Raw genomic sequence first — 14,139 nt, forward strand, 5'->3', positions numbered from 1 at the left:
TTTTTGTTTTTTATTAATTAATTTTTTTCATTTATTTTACATCCTGATGGCAGTTTCCCCTCCCTCCTCTCCTCCAATTCCCTCCTCCTCCCCCTGTCTTCCCTCTACCTCACCGATCTACCCCTCCTCTGTCTCCATATGATAAAATACTAATTTTACTTTTATTATTTGGTTAAATAATACTTATGATTTTTTGGAAATTCCAAGAACTATACAGTATACCTGCATACACTCAAATATTTATATACATTATTACTGTTACAATGAATTTTCTTAGCTTGCTTTTATTTTTTTTTACATTTATCTTATGCTTTATCATTTGCTCAAGAGCTCTCTCTGTCTCTCTCTCTCTCTGTATGTGTGTGTCTCCTTTCTTACACATCTGTATCTCAATCTCTAAGGGTTACCTATGTCAAGTTGGAGAGATCAGCGCCATCTGGAAGGAACAGTGTGTGGACACAGAAACCACCCTTTACTGAACATCTTCCCAGGCCCTATTTCTCAAAAACAAAGCTACATGAGGGAGATTCTAGTGTCATTATTTTTACTTTACATGCAAGCACATAGAGGTCGACGGAGTTTATGTAGCTTGCTATATCTCCAGGCAGCAAAGCTGCTACCTGGTAAGACCCAAATTTGAAGCCAAGTCCTCCAATTTTGAAGTGCATGTCACTAACCACTGTGCTACCTACCCAACGGATGCTAAAAATGAACATCTAGTCTAAAAACAGCAAGGATACTTTGTCAGTGCTGTCAGTACACTTTCACAGGTCACCGTTCCCTTCCCTCAGCATGCCTGCCATTTCCAGGTTATCAAAGTCAGTTCTTGTAGGTCAAAGGTCACACGGGAAGACGGGCTCAGAGATGTACCTGTCTTTCTATGCTTCTCTCAACACACCAGGACTCTCTACAGTTATCTCTGACTTATGTTCCAGCTTGCAGAGTAAGAACCTACCTACCTCCTAGCAAACTTATTTATCTATTTGAATCTTTACATTGGCCCGAGGATACACAAATGTGACTTGGTCATTTTATGCTTCTATGCTAAAACAAATTTTTGCGTAACTTGTGTATAAATAAAAAATGTATCGGGGGGTGGGATGGAGAGACTGCTCAGTGGTCAAGAGTACTCACTGCTTTTCCGGAGGACCTGGGTTAGATTCCCAACCCTCACACAGTGGCTCACAACCACCTGTAACTACAGTTCTAGGGGGTTGCACCAGGCATACACACGGTACATAGACATATATGCAGGCAAAACATCTATGTGCATAAAATTTAAAAAAAAATCAAAGAAACAAAAAGCAAACACCTCCCCCCAATTTTTTTGTTTGGCCACTTGAATATTTTGTTTCTGGATGTCTCTCAGAGTTTACCACAAACATTTGAGCTAAAAAGGATTGCCTAGAATAGTTGGTTGTACTTGTATGCCTTTACTACACGCTTTTCAAGAAAGCAAGCCTAGTTCTATACACACATTAAGTAGAATATTTATGTTGGTGTGTGCAAAAGGGAAATGCAATTATAAATATCTGTTGAGGTGGATGATGAATAATCTGTACTATTTGCAAGCATAACGAATGAGAATGGTCCTGAAAACCCATGGATTAAGGATTTGAATGAAGCAAATGAAATCCCAGCGCTGTTAGCCTCCCCACACCCCAGTTCCTTAGTTTCTGGGAATAAAGCAGCGACCTGGGAGTTCTTGAGCCGGCTTCTCCCGAGGGTCCTGCCAACCCCGCATTGTCCGGCTGGATTTGCAGTCAGATGCCTTAGGCTGGCAGACTGTGGGCAGGCAATGAGTTTTTTTCCCTGTAAGTTGGGTACAAAAAGATCAACATGGGAGTGGCTTCCTCGGAGACAGCTGCCTTGAGAGAATGCAGGAGCAGGGAACAGCCAGAAATTCCTCCTGGCACCAAGTGCCCGGGGGAGGAGTCCACTTTGCTAAGTATTGTCATTTGCTGAAAGAAGGTGTGTGCTCAAGAAGGCGTTTTTAACCTGGAGGATCATTAACTCTTTCATTCAGCGACCTGGAGGTGGCTCTGGAGTTGGTCCTGGAAGCGGCTGCAAGCAACGGTCGGGGAGCAGGAGCGGAGTGCGTTTCCATGGGGGACCACCTTGAGAAGGGCCAGCATGCTTTGCTCAACGAAGGAGATGAGAACGAGATGGTAAGATTCCAGCCACACTCTGTCCCCTTCTCCCAGTCCCCCTTCCCTAGCTTCGCACACGTACACACGTGAACACACTCACATACTTCACTGTGTGTTGACTCTGGAATTACAGAGTCAAGCAATCTCCCTGTCCCAGAAATGTAACTTCTGGCTGCTCGAATTTGATAGAATGAGCATATTGTGTTCATTTTTATCAAGATTGTTTTCATTTGAAGTGAAACAGAAGGGGAGAGGAACACGGGGCTTCTTGATTATTAATTTCTGAGTCTCCATTTTTATGGAAAGTTCTGTCTAGAACTCCCATTTCATCAGGTCCCCCAAGGTGAGGACCAGGATATTCCCTGAAAGGAAGACCTGAACCCCAAAGGCAAGGCAGCTGGCTGCTGGGTCTTTGACCCATTTCTTTTCTCACAGTCTTGCTGTTCAGCAGGGATGGTACAAAGCATAAATATTAACCATGATCAGCCTACACACATTTCATTTTACTTCAAAAAAACTTACTGCTGTCGAGATTGGTTACAGAAAACTTTGTGTAGTTCACAGTTTTAGAAGTGCTCCTGAAACTTGGGAACTGTTAGAAAATCAAAGATGATTCTGTTCTTGTTGAATTTACAGTGATATTTCTCAATTACAATGTAATCAAGAGAGAGTTAGAGATGTGCACTTGTATTTAATAAGGTCTTTTTACTAATTGTGTAAGCATAGCCTTTTATGCCGGTAATGATGCAATTAAAATGTGAAAATGTGATGCTCTCACTCTATAATAGCGTTTTATCTTCCTGGAATTAATATACAAACAACAAACCCGAAAGATATTTACTTAAAATGTTTTCTTGGTTAATTGCTTGAGTCCTGACTATTAAATTCTTTGTTCTAAAACTGGTCTTTCAAGTTTAATCTGCTTACGTGTTTCTATAGCAACAACATTTTTTTGGGGGGACATTCTGGAACAGATCCCATCTATCAAAGCTGAAAAAAAAATTATAAAGAAATAAAGGGCACCTTAATTCAGTTGGCTTTCGTAATCACGTCTTTACTTCTTTCAGACTTAACTATCAAGTAACAGTTGCTTTCAAGGCCCTACCCACATGTCACCAGAAATGACTTCCTGGCTTAATCTTGGCTTATGCTCCTTTCCCCTCCCAAGCATTTCCTTGAGAGACTGAAGTTGAGTCCTTATCCTCGTGTTGAACGCTCTGACCAGAAGGCAGGGACTTCTTCTGTGCCTTCCTCCTTGCTCGTTTGTAAACGCACCCATTTTTCTCCTCTTTCCTCATCTTGACCACACTTTGTCTTTGAAATACCATTGTGGATCACCTCCGTTCTTGAAGGCTAACCCCTCCCTAGCCTAACAAATGCTTCCGGTGGAGCAATTTGGTTACTAGTTGGTCTTTGTCACAGCACTGCCGATGGCGTGGGGGGTCAGCCCAGCTTTGTATGCAGCTGGAAGCCCAGATGAGTGCCTGGGCTGGGGAAGGGCCGCTGTGTGTTTTGGTCCGCAGTGTTTTGGACAGTAGTCTCAGCAGAGGTGCAGGCATTAGTATGCACCCAGCTCCTTGTCCTGTTCCGACTGCAGAAACCTGGCCACCTGCCTAGTGCTGAATCATTTTTCTCAGCACACTGTTCCTCACTTACAACAGTAAACTTCAAAAGTTGTCCATCATTTGTCATCTGTCTATCTATCTATCTATCTATCTATCTATCTATCTATCTATCTATCTATATTTATCACATATTTTTATTCTGGGTTCTGGCATACGAAGTATTTCCATGGCCATTTAGATTCCACCATGACCCTGGGAGGCCAATGGGGAGAGCAATGTACAAGGAATTTGCCTAAAATTGCCTCAGCCAGGAAGTCCAAGAGCTGGAGCATCACACAGACTAGCTGAAGCTGGTAGTTCTGTGTCTCTGGATCTGCACACAGTCCGTGGATACCTTTCCCGATGTTTGCTGGGGACACCGCCTCCAAATAGAACATATTGCTCTTCCTAATAAAGCAAGGGTAAGGAGAATGGCTGATCTTAGATCTCCTAAGCTATGTCGATTTACAGAATTTGTATTTGCTGAGTCGATTTGTCCCCTCTGACTTGTAGGCTAATCCCTTTTAGAATGCCAAGATTGTTTAAAAATGTGAGACACAAAACTGTTGACAGACTGTTTGTAAATGCCATGAGTGTGGACATTTCCAATTGTAATCCCTCAAATTTCAAGAAAAACTGACAATCTGGAGTTTCTCTCCCATATAAAAGAAGAATGTGAATATTCATAGGCTGAGAATAGATAGAATTATCTTTCAGTCCAGAATGAGAGAAGTGGGGACTAAAGAGCAATTGTAGGTGACCTGAAGGCAATGTTGCCAAGTGAAAATAAAACCCGAAAAGACAGAAGACCCTGATGGAGGACAGGAAAGTGCCCTCAGCAAGGCTCTTTAGCCAGGCACTTCTCAAAAGGCCTCAGAAAGATGTCTAGAGGGCACACCCTGGCCTTGGACTAGACATTCGCCTGCTCAAGCCCCAGTTTCCTTACCTATAAAAACAGGAGTGGTCCTTTTTACCCTAACTGTCCCACAGGGTTCTTAGGAGGAGTAGCTGAGAGCATCCATGTGGAAATGTTTTGAGAAGGAATGATTTTGGGGACTCATGAGCTGTTACTGTCTACACAAAGGTAGGGGTGACTCCTATCTAGACAATTAACCAGCTGAATGAACACCACTCCACAGCAACAAAGCTACCTTTTCTATTAATGACCAAATAAACATAAGTTTCTGTTTTCTGTTGAGATCACTTATAAATGGAGAGGTTGCTGTTCCCTTATACCTGTCTTGTAGGGCTCCTTGAGGGATGGTTCGTTTTTTTTTGTGAAGTGAGAGTATCAGGCTTCCTGGGAGTTCATGCCCCCACGAATTCCAGTGTTGTGCATTTCTCTTTGGAAATGACTTGGAAGTATTACTGTCCATTTCCTCACACATGACTGACAATGATAAGGTTGATCTGATCCAACCATTGATCGCGTTAATGACATCACTCTTTCTGGAGAAATGCTTTATTCTAGCAAGACTTGGAAACATGACGTCCCCTGATGTTGCTCATAGGTTCTTAGCAAGTAAAGGAAGAAACACTTGGCTGTTTTTCTGATTATAAAGGTGATGTATGTTTGTTGTGAAACTATTGAGATAAGAACTTGGGTCTGAAGAACAAGAAGATATGATCCACTAGTTTACACACGATTAATATTGCCATGTTGGTGACTTTCTTTCCAGGCTTACATAATGCATTCCTCAAACCATATCATCTAATGATTGTAGTACATTTTAATGTTATTGATACTCTTCTAATTCTGCACATGTGCTCTTGTAGTATGGAAATGCCAGGTAGTGGCCTACTGTGTAACTGTACATCCTGTGACAGTGTGTTGGTGCACTGAAAGGAACAATGTCGATAGCATTTATGCTACAGAATTCTGTGCATAACTGCAGTAGGCCTTCCATCCTGACCCTGCCAGCACATTGCTGAGCATACTGTTTTCTCATTAGTTCCCTCCTCCCTGTCACATGCATCCAGATACAATTTGGGTATTTACCTATTGTTTCTCCTATTCATTGTGCCCAAATAAAGTAAAACCAATCACAATCTATCTTTAATGAATGAATACAAATCCTTACACATATGCACTTTTTTTTTTGTTTGGAGGCAGGGTTTCTCTGTGTAGTTTTGGTGCCTGTCCCTGGATCTCACTCTGTAGACCAAGCTGGCCTTGAACTCACAGATCCTCCCAGCTCTGCCTCCCGAGTGCTGGGATTAAAGGTGTGTGCCAACGCCCCCCAGCGTACAAATATGCATTTTTAAACAAAGAATGGGATGTGTACTCCCTTTTGAAGGCTACCTCTTTTCGTTACAGCTAAAGATGCATGATGCTCTATTCTCCTTTTGACTCGGCACTGCATAGTTACTACCGTGTTTAACTTGTGTTTACATGAACAGTACTCCGTATCTCATGATGCTTACTTGTTAGTCCTAATTTTGCACTGGCTGTGATGGACAACCTTGGGCATTTTTGGACATTGTTCAGATTATTTCCTGAGAACAAATGCTCAGGGATAACATTGTAGCCTAAAGTCGATGCACAGTCTAACTTTTGACTGACACACAATACTCCATTTCTCCCTAAAAGCTGTGTTGTGAAATTTATACTCGGAGCAGCAACCTCTTTTTATGGATATTCCCTCTCTCCTACACTCCATCCTCCACTATTACTTTTTAATCTTTGGCTCATCTACTCTAGGAAAATGACATTTGATGGCTGTATTAGTTTCGAATTTCCCTGACGAGGTTAAACGTGTTAACTGGCATTTATGTTTTTCACTTAGGACCTCTTGTTTTTGTTACTAATGTTACTAGTACTGCATTAAACATTTAACCTTAAATGTATGCATTTTTAGCTAAGAGAATGGGATTGTTTTGTTTTGCTTTCAACATGATGCTTGCTGCAAACGAGTGGGGGTGATGTCCGAGGGTGTGTATGGGAAAGGGAAAAGGCACTCACAAGGACAATGTGTTTGGTGGTATGCTGGCAAATATTTCACGCAGTTATTATGTTAAGTATGAGAAACTACTAGTGAATATGGAAATGCAGGAGTCTCTTTTTCAACTTCCGGGTCATTTCTGAGTGCCTGGCCAGATACTAGTATTGCAAATCGCTTAGAGAGGTAGCCGCCTAGAGAGGTAGCGGGTGGTATGTGGGCTGAGCCACATTGGCAATCCCACTGTGCCATCACCTGTGAGTTGGGGCTGTTTGTCCTCACCAATTCTTTGGCTCGCCCTGATAGCTGATGTTTGTGTTTCTTCTCTAACACCCTGGAGCAGAAGCCCCTCCCCCTCCGACTTCACGGCCACTTACTTATTATGCTTCATGAGCACCTCTGAGATGCTTGCCAATGTTAACTAGTGGGCCCACAGATTGCATAGTGGAGGGATTGTGTTCAGGCTGAGACATTTTGTCAGCTGAAATGTTCAGGGAGCTGGGCCATTGGCCAAGTCTCATGTCTTTATTCTCAATTCATCGCTGCAGAACTCCCATGGAGCAAACTCATCTTTGATAGAAACTTGTGAGGAGTGGGATTTAATAACTTCTGGAGAGCAGGGATCCTGCTCAAGTCACCTTTCCATGGCCTTCCCCTTTCCTTCCCACAGCACAGTCCCCGGCACGAAGAGCATGGCACTGGACGGTGTAATCGCAAGCCCCATTAACCTGCAGCTTTCCACTCTGAGAAACGAGGAGGCAACAGGGCTCAGAAAGAGAACTGCCTTGAGTAATTAAAAAACAAAGCTAGAAAATTTGTTATTTATTTAAACCGGTCAATAATCCCATGTTTGTCAATTAGCTTTCCCCTTTCCCAAGTATAAACAGCTTATTCTTCGGAGTTAATTAGCCATACCACACTATCTTTCTGTGATACCTTGTTATATCCTTTCATTCATTCATGTATGAGCTCAACAGATATTTAAGCAACCTCTGGTCAGTACCAAGAGTCCTCTGGGCTCACCAGGAAGATCGTGAATGAATAATAAACAGCTTCTGCTTCCAAGAAGCTCATAGTTGAGTGGACAAGGCCAAGCACATAATTCGCAGGCCTCGAGCAAAATGAAAATGAACTGGCTGATGTCCAACAATTATGAAGAACTTCTGGGTGATAGCAGTGCATTACACTAAGCGCCGGGTCATTTTCAGTGTAGGGTCCTTTGTGACCACAGGGTATAAATACAACGAGCCTGTGCTGCAAGCGGTGTCCTCATGGAGTTGTGAACATACATCCGAGGGAATAAGGACTAGGGAGAAATTTGGTGACAGCAAACCTTAGGGAGAAAGGTGGCATGCCGTTTCCTCCAACGGGTAGGTAAGACCGTGTAGGGCTTTGTAAGACATTCCAATAATTTTCCTTCCCCAAGCACTGGTCCATGAAACAACTACTGGGCCCATGATGGGGACTATGTAATAGTACGTTCTTAGACTCCATTCTAGACCTACTGAATTAGAAGTCACAATGGTGGAGTTAGACTTAATTAGAATGGTTGGGTGCTGGCCTGATTGATACAATGTGGAAACCACAGAATATTTGCCACTAGGGGTGATATGGAGGGTTTTCATGGGGTGAACAAAGTTGGCTGGAGAAAGAACAAGTCAATGAAGAAATGTTTGAAAAAGTCTAGGCAAGAGGATCAAAACTAAACTAACGTGTTGTCAGAGAGGATGATGGGTAGAAAAAGGATTTGACAGTATTTAGGAGTCAGAATGAAAAGGAATTCATTATCCATAGACTGTAATCTAAGAAAGAGACGGTGAGGGACATGGCGCTAACTACAGATGGCTGAGAGTGTCCTTCCGTGAGAGGACATGATGGGATTGCAGACGGTTATAGTAAACAGTGAATTTTGATGCTGATTTGGGCCAAGTCTAGACTAAGAATATACACAAAGTAATTGACTTAATCTAAGTCTCACTATGCAAGCTCTGTCATCTCTTTTTTATTAATAGGAAAACTGAGGTATGGCACTGTTAAGTGACATGCCTAGGTTTATTTGGCTAAGTAAACGGTAAGTGATGGCTTCAGTCCTTGCCTTAGACAGTGGTTTGCTGTCTACTGGGTTCTCACAGTTCTAGATGCACAGTTTTACTTGTTAGCAGTAAAAAAGAGCTGAGCATATTGGAAGAAAACACCCCAGGAAGCTGGAGACCAGCATCGAAGTGTTGGCTCTGACAGTATTTGTTTTTATAACCACGAAACAAATTATGCTCACCTCTCTTTGACTTTGCCTTACAAGGCAGAGATAATAAACACCTTACTCATTCGAACCAGGGCTCAATGCAGATGATATCTTAAGGTTCTCTCCCACCCCCGTGTTTAAGAATTTAAAGAGGTACATGAAATCACTGTGTAGTTTAAAGAAAGTTTAATGCTGTTGATTTCTTCAAGGTGCTGTGGATTTGGTATTTTTCCTCTGTGTGTGTGTGTGTGTGTGTGTGTGTGTGTGTGTGTGTGTGTATGTGTATGTGTGTACGTGTGTATCTTTGATTTAGTTTTCTTGAGACAGAGTCTTGCTATGTAGCCTGGATGACTCTGAACTTATTACCCTCCTGCTTTAGACTCTCAAGTGCTTGGACTACAGGAATGCATTGCTACTCTTAGCAGTATGAGTTTTCCTAACTAAGGAAAGGAAAACACACTTGAAGATATTGTACTCAATGGGAACTAGAAATTTACAAGCGCTCTGTGGGCTTCTCATAGATGAGGGGGTAAAGAGTGTCAGTCAATAATTAATCAGCACCCGAACTTACAAGGTGTTGGGGCCCAAGGAAAAAAGCAAAGATGTGACCTGAGAAGCCAGGGACTCGGTAACGTGTCTCAAGGAGATATGCCCATGGGTCATGGCTTCAAGGCTCTGTGAGGATTCGCTCAAGTAGGACAACCCACTTAATGACCTACAGCTCCTTCTGAAGGCTCATCATATAAACCTTGGGAAACTGTCCAAACCATCACATAGTGAGAGATGAAAGGCTGATGAGGACATAGCCTCCTTAGCCCTGCTATCTGCCTAAGGCCGGTCTTCTGGACAATGAGCACAGCCATGGCTTGGATGTTCCCCCAGAAAAAGAACAGATAGGAGGCATCCTGTATGCTTTCCACAGCTATGTATCTCGAACACTCTCTGATCTTAGTGGGTACACATGGGGTCCTGGCTAAGACTGTCATCAATTTTTCATCTCTGGAATTCAGCTTTGGGACAGAGCCAGGCTGCAAGGTTTTGGGTACTTTATTCTCAAAATCAGTAGATGGATAACAGTGTGAATGATGAACTGTCCAGGATTGGAGGCCATCTCCAAAAGTACTCAAGAATTTAAGTTTGCATAGATAGTTTGAAACATATAGACACAAATAGTTACTCATATCTTCTTTTAAATAAAAGATGGTTGGTTTTTGCCGGGTGGTGGTGGTGTTGCAGGCTCTTAATCCCAGCACTCAGAGGCAGAGGCAGGTGGATCTCTGTGAGTTCAAGGCCAGCCTGAGCTACAGAGTGAGTTCCAGGAAAGGCACAAAGCTACACGGAGGAACCCTGTCTTGAAAAAAAAAAGATGATTGTTCTATATAGCCCATTTAAAATATTTTAATATCCAAAATGTGTTTATTGGGATCATTTTCCATGCATCTTGAATCAAGATGCTTTCAATGATTCCTCCTCCTGGAGGAGCATCCTTCTGTTAACCGTGCTTTTCTGCCTGTAGGCTGGCAGAGGACAGTAGAGCAGCCAACACACAGGCTACTAGGCTACTGTTTGTCCATGGCTAACAACCGTGGACACACACACACACACACACACACACACACACACACACACACACTCGTACACAATGATTTTATAATATCTTGCACATTTCACATCCATAAAGTAGGAATTGAGGCTCTGTACCAGGGGCTTTTTTTGTGTGTGTTTCCTCTTCTCCTTTTCTGGAGAAGGATGAAAGGGGACTCTGTAGAGGGCACTCCTCTCCTCTGGGACAGGCCTGGTCTAGTAGGGAGGCTATCACCAAAAGGCTATTTTTTTGAGAATTTCATATAATGTATTTTGATTATATTCACCCACAGCTCCTTCCTTAATCCCTCCCAGATTTACCTCCTCCTCCCTACCCCCCAAATCCATGTCCTTTTTAGAGAAAAAATAACCCATCAACTAATGTGTGCTTCCCACATCTTCCTGGGTGTAGGATCATCCATTAGAGTGTGGTCAACCTCCGAGGATCACACTCTTAAAGAAAACAGGTTCTCCCTGTCCCAGAAGCCATAAACTCTCCACAGCTTCTCAGTTAGAGGTAGGGGTCATGAACTCCTTCCCACTCCTGCTAAAACGTTGACTGGCTTGATCTTATGCTAAGTCTTATTCAGGCAACCATAGCTGCTGTGTGAGCTTATGTACACAGCGGTCCTGTCAAGTTCAGAAGACACTGTTTTGCTCTGGTCCTCCATGACCTCTGGTTCTTACAGTCTTTCTGCTCCTCTTCTGTAATGGTCTCTGTGCCTTGTGGAAAGGGGGCTGTATAGATGTCCCATTTGGGGCTGAGCATTCGGCTGACACGTACTCCCTGTCCTGGCTATGAATTTCTGAGGGAACCACCATCAGCCTCACAAAGAAACTGCTCTGATGAGGTCTGAAAGCTGTACTAATTTATGGGTACAGAGATATGAATTCAGAGAGCAGTTTGATGCCAGGCCCATTCAGCAAACTAACAGTAGAAGGCTCGCCCCTGGGTTTGTGAGCTCCTTAACCATAGATTCTTGGCCATATTTACAGTGCCAGGCATATGTTTCCTCTTGTGGAACAGGACTTATATCTAATCATGAAGTGGTTGGTTATCCTCATAACATGCCATTATTTAGCCCATGGGTGTATTTTGCAATTTTGGTAATTGTTACAGTTCAAAGTGCTCATGCCTGGGTAAGACTTTGATGACATCTCCATTCCCATAGCACACATAACACATAGCTAGGCGGGAGAATGCTTGCTGGCCAATGCTAACTCCTTGATTTTTCCAAGGCCTATGACCAGTGTGTGCAGCGTCTTCAGCAATAGGGTCTCACCGCCAAATTCTATTGGACAACCAGGAATAATGACAATAGCCTGTATTGTTTTGGGGGCCCTCTGGGACACCTATGACCAACAACTTGAGGGGATGTTAGCCTACTCCCAGAAGTAGACTTTTTATTAGGCAAGCTATGGCTTCTGGGATGAGCATAAGCCCCCGTGTAGGTGTCTTAGCTAGGGTGACTATCGTCATGATAAAACATCATGACAAACACAACTTGGGGAGGAAAGGGTTTAGTTGGCTTACACTTCTATATCATAATCCATCACTGAAGGAAGTCTAGACAGGAACTCAAACAGGGCAGGATCCTGGAGGCAGGAGCTGATGTAGAGGCCATGGAGGAGGGCTGCTTACTGGCTTGCTTCCCCAGGGTTTGTTCAGTCTGCTTTCTTATAGAACCCAGGACCACCAGCCCAATAATGGCACCACCACATGAGCTGGGCTTTGTCCTGTAAATCACTAATTAAGATAATGCTCTACAGACTTGCCTACAATCTGATCTTATGGAAGCATTTTCTCAATTGAGATTCCCTTTTCTCACACAACTTCAGCTTGTGTCAAGTTGACATAAAACTAGCCAGCACAGTAGGGTACCCCAGTTACATATATTGTATCATTTATAGGCTTGGTGATATGAAGGGGGAAGGCAAATAATGGGAAAGGATATTCAGTGGGGAGAATGTTGGGAGGAAGAGGAAGGGAGGGATGATTAACATTAAGGATGTTTGAAAGAGCCATATGGAAACCTACTATTTTATAGCACATTTCTTTTCCTTATTCCTGGGATTGAATGCAGACTTTTGTGCACAGTAAGCAAATTTTATTTCTAGCTCACTTCCCCAGCCAATGGCATAAATGTGTTTCAGTTTTGCTGTCCTTCCGCTTGGAAATACCCAGTAACCCAAAGATCTTTCAGCTGCGGGAAAAATGATCTGTAGACTTTTCCTTCATTCAACGACAAGAAACAATTTTTGTTTTCCATTTTCTCTAACCAGTCATGTATTCTTCTTACTGGCACTTTACAGAATACATCAATTTTTTTCTTCTTCCCCTCCCCTCCCCTCCTATCTCCTCCCCTCCTCTTCTGTCTCATTTCCTCACTTGCCCCCTTCTCCTTCATTCTTTCTTTCCTTTCTTTCTTCCTATGGGGACTTGTTGTGTTGTTCAGGTTCACCTGGATTTCCAGTGCTTAAATAATACTTCCACTTCAACATCCCAAGTATTGGGGGCTACAGGTGCATGCCACCACATCTGGTTCATCCATCCTTGCCCCCTGCCCCTCTTCCTTCTCCCCCTCTCTCTCTTTCCTTCCCTCTGTATCTTGATCTCCCTCTGTAGCCCAGTCTAGCTTCAAGTTTGCAATCTCGCTGTCACCATCTCTGGAGTGTTCTGATCACAGACCTCCACCACCACTCTCCTTTCTTCCTTTCCTTTTTGGTAATGAGGTATTTAACTTTTATTGATTCTTTGTCGATTCTGCATCATGCATTTCGATCCCACTTACCTCCCCATCCCCTTACACCCGCCCTCTGCTCTTACAACTATCCTCCCCAAACAAAACCAAATTTAAAAGAAAAACAACAACAAAGAACCCAAACCAAACCAACCAACCAACCAACCAACCAAACAAACAAACAAAAAGAGAGAGGAATCTTGTCCTGGAAGCTGTAATGTGGCCCATTGAGTCACATTTCACCCTTTAGTTCATTCATCTTTACTTGCAAGTGTTCATTGCTCTGAGTCATTAGCCTGGTTAGAGGCCTCTGGCTTCTGCTGTGCCACCGATAATGGGCTCTCACTGGGGCTCCTCCTGGCTATCCTGTTGCTGTCCTGTGTCATAGAGATCCTGCTGTTTTGGATCTGTAGGTTCATCCCCTTCACCTGCTCCAACCGTTCATAGATAGTAGTAGTAGATAGTAAGCAGCAGATAGATAGTAGTAGTAGATAGTAAGTGGTAGAGTGTCTTTTCTTCTACCTTTCTTCTGGTATCAATGGAGTTTTGCTTTTTTCCTGGGAGAATTTCCTCCTTGGAAGTAAATGATCTTTGTTACTTACTGTTTGTTTCAGAAGCTCAAGTCACTATGCAGAAAGAACCAGAGACGTGAGAAGGACTTTGTGCCCATCTGCTGGAGCCATTAGTCACCTTCTTCACACCCGTGCTGCCAAGGAGACAACCGTGCTATGTCCTTTCCATTCCAATCATCTGTCTTTCCCATGAGCACAGAGTGGTACATGTAGGGAGGAATTCTTAGTACCTATAAACAGGCTGGGCTTAAAATAATTTAGATATTACAAACTTTTTTCTAGCCCATATTTGACCTTCATGCACTTA

At 43.0% G+C, this 14,139-nt stretch overlaps 1 protein-coding gene across 2 annotated transcripts in view; it reads left to right on the plus strand.

The window, feature by feature from the left end:
* Positions 1 to 1,888: 1,888 nt before the first annotated feature.
* Positions 1,889 to 14,139, plus strand: part of Atp13a4 (ATPase 13A4) — a 125,496-nt gene continuing 113,245 nt past the window's right edge. The window contains exon 1 of one of the 2 annotated variants that reach the window (XM_059277258.1): positions 1,889 to 2,168. In XM_059277258.1, the coding sequence (XP_059133241.1) occupies positions 2,106 to 2,168 (63 nt within the window). In that variant the 5' untranslated portion in view covers positions 1,889 to 2,105. Of the gene's footprint in view, positions 2,169 to 7,892; positions 8,064 to 14,139 lie in introns of those variants that run through there. The other variant, XM_059277259.1, reaches the window with a different exon arrangement.

The sequence above is a fragment of the Peromyscus eremicus genome, chromosome 12 (genome assembly GCF_949786415.1).
Source record: "Peromyscus eremicus chromosome 12, PerEre_H2_v1, whole genome shotgun sequence".
In the NCBI taxonomy this organism is placed as follows: Eukaryota; Metazoa; Chordata; class Mammalia; order Rodentia; family Cricetidae; genus Peromyscus; species Peromyscus eremicus.